Source organism: Mastomys coucha, unplaced genomic scaffold, assembly GCF_008632895.1.
Source record: "Mastomys coucha isolate ucsf_1 unplaced genomic scaffold, UCSF_Mcou_1 pScaffold6, whole genome shotgun sequence".
Classification (NCBI taxonomy): Eukaryota; Metazoa; Chordata; class Mammalia; order Rodentia; family Muridae; genus Mastomys; species Mastomys coucha.
The window spans coordinates 66507801-66517262 of NW_022196912.1; the positions used below are offsets into that span (position 1 = coordinate 66507801).

At 36.2% G+C, this 9462-nt stretch overlaps 1 protein-coding gene and 1 non-coding gene across 5 annotated transcripts in view; one reads left to right on the forward strand and one right to left on the reverse strand.

The window, feature by feature from the left end:
• Positions 1 to 9462, reverse strand: part of Strn3 (striatin 3) — a 79857-nt gene that overhangs the window by 36028 nt on the left and 34367 nt on the right. For all 4 annotated transcript variants that reach the window (XM_031356679.1, XM_031356678.1, XM_031356680.1 and 1 more), the window contains exons 5-7: positions 7003 to 7176; positions 5007 to 5133; positions 2934 to 3075 (exon numbers count right to left, since the gene is read on the reverse strand). In XM_031356679.1, coding sequence (XP_031212539.1) covers positions 2934 to 3075; positions 5007 to 5133; positions 7003 to 7176 — 443 coding nt within the window. The remainder of the gene's footprint in view (positions 1 to 2933; positions 3076 to 5006; positions 5134 to 7002; positions 7177 to 9462) is intronic.
• LOC116081215 lies at positions 9257 to 9363 on the forward strand. Its single transcript, XR_004114742.1, has one exon. It is a non-coding gene; the product is annotated as a U6 spliceosomal RNA (small nuclear RNA).

Here is a 9462-nt window from a genome sequence, read left to right on the forward strand (position 1 = left end):
AAAACCAAAAAAAAGAAAAAAAAGAAAAAAGAAAACAAAACTTCATCACTTGTCTGTAAATACCAATATTCAGGTATTAATTATATTTTGTGATCTTCATTAAGTACAGAGATCATGATTTCAAAAAGCTGAAGAAAGGGCTGGAGCAAGCAGGGCCTGAGAGCAGCCACATACATGATGGCTCACGGCCATCTGTGAAGCTATAGTGTACTCATACACATAAAATAAATGAAATAAGTCTTTTTTTAAAAAAAAGCTGAAGAAAATAAGTGAATCTTTTTAAAAATATTTATTTTATGTATGTGAGTATACTGTCACTGTCTTCAGACACAGCAGAAGAGGGGACTGGATCCCATTACAGATGGCTGTGGGCTACCATGTGATTGCTGGGAATTAAACTCAGGACCCCTGGAAGATTAGCCAGTAATCTTGACCTCTGAGCCATCTCCCCAGGTCCTAAGTGAATATTCTTAAAACGCCACCTAACCCCATGAGAAAAAGGCAAATGACATGCCTGATAATACTTGTAACTATATGAAGAACATAAGCTGCTAAAATTAAACTATATTATCTAATTAAATAACAGAGGAACAAGACAACAGTTTCCTTTAAAAGCAATGGTTTCATATGATAACAAGATTGTGGAGCATGTTTAAGACTCTTGAATTAACGTGAATCTAAAAACCTTCCCATTTAAAAACCATTATAAATTTGAATAAGTGAATTAAATATAATGGTAGTGATTTTTACATGCATTCTCTTAGTTTCAGAAAAAATGAAAATACTAGCTGTTGAGTAAATGAATTTCACAAGCACTGCACTGATGGTTTTTGCTTTCATACAGAGGTTGCTTGGATCACCAAGCATATAACATGCTTTACAGTTTCAGTCTTGTTGAGTACTAAGAGGCTTTCTTGGTTATTTCCACTTAAAAAGAAAATGAAGACCAAAAGTTGTTACTCACAAATCAAGACCTCTTTATAACTCCACAGCCAAAGTCTCTGAACAAAGTACTAATTATGTGCATATGACACCATTAAAAAAACAATTCCTTTTCACATCAATTTCTCTCTCTCTCTCTCTCTCTCTTTTTTTTTTTTTTTTTTTTTTTTTTTTTGATTTTCAAGACATAGTTTCTCTGTGTAGCCCCGGCTGTCCTGGAACTCACTCTGTAGAACAGGCTGGCCTCAAACTCAGAAATCCACCTGCCTCTGCCTCCCAAGTGCTGGGATTAAAGGCGTGCGCCACCACCACCCGGCCTCACATCAATTTCTCAACTGTTTGTCCTACGCTCTAAAAATTAAAATTGTAGCAACTTTAAAGAAAAAAAGAAATGGTTATATGCCAAAATTAAGCTGAACAGATGTTCTACAAACTTTTAACTAATAAGTAAATTATACATATACACATATGCATGTGTATATATATATTCATATACTAAATGAATGTCTCTGTAATACTGTAGGTGATTTCTAATTTTATATCTGACATTTATTTATGATCCCTAAAATATACTATGTTAGTATAATTTTTACTTTTACATAACAAATTTTCTGAAAAAAAAATAACTAGTACTTTTGAAGTTATAAGAATAATATAGTCAAAGATTTAGTGGGCTGGATAGAAACTTAACATTTTTTTCTTTTACTGTTTCTCCTATAAACAAGTAATCCCCAAAGGTATAGCATTTCAGGAAAGTACAAATATGTCCAAACCAGACAGTAACTGTCATTTATAATTTCAATTAATGTGCCCCTTCTATTTCCACTTAAATTAAAAAATGTTTTAAGCTATGAGAACACTAGTAAATAAATTAAAATCTTAAGTAATTGTTTATATATTAAATCAATAAATGATTTATTAGGTTTGTCTCTTCTATTAGCAATGTTCTGCTTCAATAATGTAAATTTTTATGTGTGTGCATGCATCCATGCATGCAGGTCCCTGCAAAGGACAGAAAAGGGTGTAAGACCCCTGAAGATGGAAGTTACAGGTAGCTGTAAGCTGAATATATGTGCTAGGAACCAAATGCTGGTCCTCTGAAAGATAAATGCTCTTAATCACTAAGCTATCCCCCTAGTCCCAACATTAAAAAACAAACAAACAAACAAAACACCCTGACGTGTTTTTTTCTTTTTTCTGGTTTGCTGAGACAGGATTTCTCTCAGTGTACCCACCTACTGTCCTGAAAAATCCCAAGCAGACTTGAACTAAAGAGACCTGACTGCTGGGACTAAAGGCATGAACCAGCAGCACCCAGTCCAAGTGAGTTCTTCTTAGCACCATATATATATATATAATATAAAATATATTAAACAAGCCTCAGAAGAGTCCTATAAATACACTTGAGTTCTACCACATACCAGAGCTACTACCTTCAAACATTTTAACTCCTGATAGACCATTTCTTTCTTTTGATTATGGATGGCTTACTGTTAGCTTTATATATCACTTTCAAAGTTTAGGCCCTAACATTCATGCAGAGAATATTACATGAAATAAGTGTAATATCCTCACTAAATCTTGTTCATTGTTAGGGCTATGAGTCAGAATTAATAATTTTATTCCTACCCAGAACTTAAAATAGGTAACACCATATAGACATACAAGGAAGTTCTCTTAAAGCCTTGATTACCTAAAATTAAATGATGGGTATGAATAAAAATGAATGATTCTTGCTTTAAAAAGATCTGTTAGAGGGAAAAATAACTTTGTAAATCAACACTTCAATTCAATGTCAGAAGTCAAAAGCCACATACTAAAAATCTCAGTCATAAAATCTAAAAAACTAGAACCAAATAGCTGGTTATCAATACCACTTATCCTTGCTCTTAATTTACTGCTACCATACACACAGAGCCCATATAGTGTTTAGTAATAAGCTATCTGAAAAGGCTAGATTCCCCCCACCCCAGATTTCTTTATCCCCTTACCCCATTCTGTACCATCCCCCGAACTCCGTGCTTCACCAGCCCCTTCACCATCTTCTGCAGTCACTAAAAAGTCGAATTCTTTCAGTGCTTCCTCAGTATCAGGATCATCAGTTAAGTCAGCAGCTAAACCTTCATTACCTATCTGTAAAGAGAAGATAAGCCAATAATTAATAATTTTATTCTACATTTTAAAGAGGTCCTTTAGTATTTCCACCTAACAATACTTACAGATCTACTTTGAAATTATTCAGATCCACAATTGTCCTTTTTCCTATGATTGATAAGTCTCAAACTATGCTCTAGACAAACAGTTCACATTGTTGTATGAAGATCAACTGTAACATCTGACACAAATGATGAGGGTGCTGGAAAAGGCCAAAGTTTTACTCGAGTGTTCTTCATTTGTAGTAAGTTCACAGATGATCCCTACTAAAGAATCATCTAAGTTATCTTGAATGGGCTGAAGACACTGAGAAATGTGTACTAGCTCTATGATTCACAGCAACAGAGAATAACCATCAATAAACTTACATTAGTTGTACAACAAATAATAAAAGCAACCTATATCTCAGAACAAACTCGTAAGAAAAATCAAAAACTCGGGTTTCTGAAATGGCTCAGCAGGAAAAGCAGGGGCCTAGTGAGCTGAGTTTTAATCCTAATAAACCAAATAAATGTGAAAGGAGAAAACTGACTGTGCACAAAGATGTCCTTTGACTTCCACATACATGCTGTAGCATATACACACTCCTCCATGCACATTATATAGCAAGTTCTAAAAAGTAAACCTCTATCCAACAGAGTATATCATACTTGTGAAAAGCTGGAGAAAGGCTGAAACTGCTTTTGTAGAATGGAAGCTTTTGACAAACACTTGCTTTTCATGCTATATTACTACAAAATCTCCAAGTACTACCACTGAATTTACTAGCCTTTTTTTTTCCTTTTTTGATAGTCAGGGTATGAAGAAGGCAAATGAGTTAAACTCACTATACAGGTGACAACATCTCTGAACTCTCTAACCTCCTACCCTCACCTCTCATGAGCTGCACCACCACATTCAGTTTATGTGGTGCTGAGGTTGAATGCAAGAATTTGTGCATACTAGTCAAATACTCTGACACACCTCAGCACTCACCATTAAAAAAAACCACACACACACTGGAAATATTGATCAAAATATCACTACCTTGATGCTTACAAAAGGGGCATAGTATGCAAATGGTCCAGGAGAGTCAACTGCCCATCTACTACTACAATGCATCAAGTCTAGTTCTTAGTGGATGAGGAAAAGTAATTTTTTATTAATCTTTTCCAAATAACCAGAATGCTGGCACATTCTTCCAACCCATACATCAGACTCTCACTGGAGGTAGGAGCATCTACACCACCATTTCTGTTCATTTTTTTCCCTATGTGATATTGTACATGAAAAGATAAACTTCAGTGTGACCCCAAATTGGGATAGGATTGATGTGTACTGAGTGGTTTTGTGTATCAACTTGATACAAGCTGGAGTTATCACAGAAAGGAAATGCCTCCATGAGATCCAGCTGTAAGGCATTTTCTCAATCAGTGATCAAGGGTGGGAGGGCCCCTTGTGGATGGTGCCATCCCTGGGCTGGTAGTCCTGGGTTCTATAAGAAAGCAGGCTGAGCAAGCCAGGAGAAGCAAGCCAGTAGGTAACATCCCTCCATGGCCTCTGCATCAGCTCCTGCTTCCTGACCTGCTTGAGTTCCAGTCTTTGGTGATGAACAGCAATGTAGAAATGTAAGCTGAGTAAATCCTTTCCTCCCCAACTTGCTTCTTAGTTATGATGTTTTGTGCAGGAATAGAAACCCTGAATAAGACAGAGTGCTACTTTAAAAAAAAAAGGAAGCTTCAAACCACCAGACAAATACATTTAAAACAGACCACCTCTCAGGTCATTTAGTGAATAATACATGAAATCATAATTCCTGCCGTATGTACATAAACTAAGTAGGAGCTGGCAGTTACTATAAACCTTTCAAGGGACAACTAAAATAATTACTGTTAAAATTACTGTGTAAAGGAATAACGTAAATCTCCTACTTTGTGCTTATGGATCCGAAGTTTGTCTTTTCCTTCTGGGATGCCCTCAATCATATCATTTTCTTCTTCATCACTGTCATCAGCATTTTCTAAAAAATTGAATGTCTCAAGAACATCACCAGAGGGCCTGTAGAAAAGGGAAAAGATAATTTCAACTATTTCAAAGACTGACTCTGATATTTCTTACTGCTTCCTAATTACTGGATCCTTCTTGTTATCTAGTGTTAAGACAAATTGAACTCAGGATGTCATACATGCTAGACAAGTGTTAAATCAATAATCCAAATACTGACCTTTCTAATTCCTAGTTTAAAACTACTTGAAGGTGACATCTGCAATTCAGACACAACCTAATTTTTTGTTGTTGTGAGACAGGATCTTACATGGTTCAGATTAGTCTCAACTCATTATGTAGAGCCTCCTTCCAGAAGGCTCCTGGTTCAAGACACCTTAATTATAATATATTGCCTAAAACTTTTATTCTAGAGTATCTTTAAAGATTATTTGTATCTTTAAAGATTAAAATAAGGATTGTTCTGGGTTTAATTAGCTTTTTGTCTAAAACATTTTAGGTAAATACTGTAAGAAAATAAAATCTGGGGACTGAAAATTGCTCAGCAAATAAGGTTATAAGTTAAGAGATCTTTCAGGAGACCTGACTTTGGGTCCAAACACCTACATTAGATGGTTTACAATAGCATGAAACTTTAGCTCTAATGGATATAACACCTTCTTTGGGCCTCTGTATGCACTTACATTTATATGTACATAACTTCCCACCACACAAACACACTCACACACACACACACACACACACACACACACACACACACGTGCGCGCGCACATGCGCAAACACACCATAATTAAAAATAACACACCATAATTAAAAATAAGTCTTTAAAAAGAAAAACAATCTAAGATTAAATGATCAAACATGCTATTATTTCTGAAAAATACCAAAAAAAGCAATTTAGAAATTTTTTTATAATTACAACCACTTATACTTTAGCCTAAACATTTGAAGACTAAATAGTAAAACACAAAAGCTAAATTTATTAAAGCTGCCCATATTTAAAATTATAAAACATTATTACACAAGATATACTAATCTGTGGGGAGCAGAGGAAGTTCTGAGTAGATGTGCATTGTTGACATGAGCTGGCTAGGCTTGGTGTGGTCATGCTCGCCTTTGATCCCAGTAGTTGGGTGGCAGAGACAGGAAAATCTGCGAGTTTCAGGCTAGCAGGGCCACCTAAAGAACCTGTCTCAAAAATAATAATTAAAAAAAAAAAAAAGCTTAAAAAAAAAAACCTCGAGTGATGTCAAAGACTACATCTCAGTCCCATGTGGGCTGCTAACCCTTTACAGTCTGGGGCTCAACGTGGTAACAAAACCTTCCTTTTACCTAGCTATGAATGTTAACAGTTTGTGGAGAAATGTCCACAGTAGCTTTCTAACCCCCAAACCCAGAAATGTATGTCCTGAAGATTGCTCCCGTGTGGAGACTGCTCCTTACCAAGACTAGCTAACCTCCTTGATTCAGCTGCACACCATAAACCCCTACTTCCTTGTTCAGTTTTATGTAATAAACACACTAAGCTTTTTGGGTGCTAGACTTTTCCATCAGAGTCCAGGAAGCCATGCTAGTTTTTCTGTGTATATGTATCCAATGCCTGTAATTTCTTCATTCCCTCCCCACATCTAGCTAGAGGCCCATTTTATAAATTTCTTATGTAGCAAAAAAGTATCTTTAATCTGTTAAAATGTTTTCAAGTATTTCAAAATTACTCAGGTAACAGGCAATAGCAATAATCTATTTTACGAAAACCAATTTAAAAGTCTATATATTAAAAAGTGGCTTTCATAGAATCATTTAATATCTGACAATAAATGCAACTATAGAAAATCGAGCAAAAATGAGACACCCAATAAAAAGTTGCTATTGTACCACTGATTTTGATTTAAATGATGTTTATCAACAAATACAAATCATACCTTTTGATTTCTTGTCCTTTTTGCTTAGGAGATTCACCACCATTCAAGATCTGTTCTAAATTCTTTGCTTCTACGGATCCATTTGGCTCTGAATTAGACAGTCCAAGTAATGACCTTACCCGCTGAGATCGTACATCTAATATTATATCTGTATATCCTACTTCCTGAAGATACCTATCAAGAGAAAATTAAACACTAAAATTCAACATATTGTCAACATCTGCCACCTTCAAATCATATTAAAAAATTACAAAAAAAAAGGCATAATCACACAAATTACTTTTTCTTTGTCTCAATAGCTTCACTATAGCCTAATTCCAGGTCTAAGAGAACGATGTCAACTTTAAGTCAAAATTGAAATATGGGCGCTGGAGATATTACTCACATGGTAGTTTATAACCATCCATAATTCATGTTCCAGGGTATCCTATACCCTCCTGACTTATGTAGGCACTCAGCATACATGTGATGCACATGTATACATCCAGACAAACCTCATATAAAAAAACAATCTTTTTTAAAATAATGAATTAAGGCAGGTGTGGTGGCACACACCCCTGATCCCAGTACTCAGGATATAGAGGTCAGCCTTATCTACAGGAGTTCTAGGATAGCCAGGGCTACACAGAGAATCCTATCTTGAAAAAGCAAAAAGAAGGAAAGATGGGGGAGGGGGGAGGGAAGATATAGTATGACTACCACTGATCAAGGGCCAATTATCTCAACACCTAAAAAAGCCTCGGTGTTGAACGTTTCTGAGATACATAAACACATGTGACATGCCTTTATATAGACACACATAAGTATCTATTTAAAGAATAGATGTGAATTTATACACACACATGTAAGCACAAATACACAACTTTCAGATGTTGAAGGTATGAGAGAGAGTAAGTTCTCAGCTAGGGACTGACAGATGAACTAATCCCCCTTTGAGGATCTCAGATTCCAGACCATTCCTCCAAAGTTCACTCATCTAAACCAAGTACTTAATATATAGATAATAGGCTACAACTTTAATCTCTTCAGGGTTATTAGTAGGATACAAGTAGCAAAATTTCCAACTTTAGGAAAAGAACCTGGGCTGGAGAGAGGGCTAAGCAGTTAAGAGAACTGACTACTCTTCCAGAGGTCCTGAGTTCAATTCCCAGCAACCACATGGTAGCTCATAACCATCTGTAATGAGATCTGATGCCCTCTTCTAGTGTGTCTGAAGACAGCAACAGTGTACTCACATAAATAAAATGATTAAATCTTAAAAAAAAAGAAAGAGAAAGAACTGCTAGATTAAAAAAAGCAATAAAAAGAATTTGCCATAGCGTCATCATCTCTCATACATCAACAAAGTAGTATCAAAAGTTTCCTCAAAAATTTTAACTAAGGTCTGGAGCAATAGCTCAATTGTTAAAAGCACTTGCTGCTCTTGCAATGGATCTGGGCTGAGTTCCTACCACCCACCAGGTAGAATCCAGTGCCGCCTTCTGGTTTCTAAAGGTACTAGGCATGCACATAATACATGCACGCGCACACACATATACACACCCTACAGGGAGAGATGCAAAAATGCTTATATACAAAATAAATAAATATTAAAAAAGAATTTCAACTAAAAAGATTTGGCAAGCCATCTTTGAAGAGTAACACTTCTCTATACTTTTCATACACTGACTTAAAGGAGAACCTGTACATGTAAACTTTTGTAGTGAGAGAGTGTGTGCCTTAGATGAATGATGCCATGCTAATTTACATATACACGTACGAAAGTATACCAGGCAAACAGCTCCTAGAGTAAGATGACCAGTAGATGCCAGATAAGGGCACTGAATCCCCTGGACCAGGAGCTATAAGTATCTGTGAGCCACAATGTGGTGTGGCTAAGAATCAAAACTGGAATCTTCTGCAAGAGAATCCAATGCTCTTAAGTGCTGAGTCATTTCTGCAGCCCAGCTCCATACACTCCATACTACTGTGGTTGAAGCCTTCATCCAGTTTTTCTCAGATTTTCTACCACATAAGAAATAAAAGAGAGGGGCTCAGCGGGTAAGAGCACTGACTGCTCTACCAAAGGTCCTGAGTTCAAATCCCAGCAACCACATGGTGGCTCACAACCATCCGTAATGAGATCTGATGCCCTCGTCTGGTGCATTTGAAGACGGCTACAGTGTACTTACATATAACAATAAATAAATATATCTTTAAAAAAAAATACAAAAGATACATTTAAAAAAAAAAGAAAAAAAGAAATAAAACAGAGGTGCTTGCTTCGGCAGCACATATACTAAAATTGGAACAATACAGAGAAGATTAGCATGGCCCTTGCGCAAGGATGACACGCAAATTCGTGAAGCGTTCCACATTTTTTAAAACAAAACAAAACAAACAAACAAAAAAGAAAAGAGAGGACAGGAGAGGAAAGAGGGGCGGAGTGGGACAAGAAGAGGAGAGGAGAGGAGAGGAGAA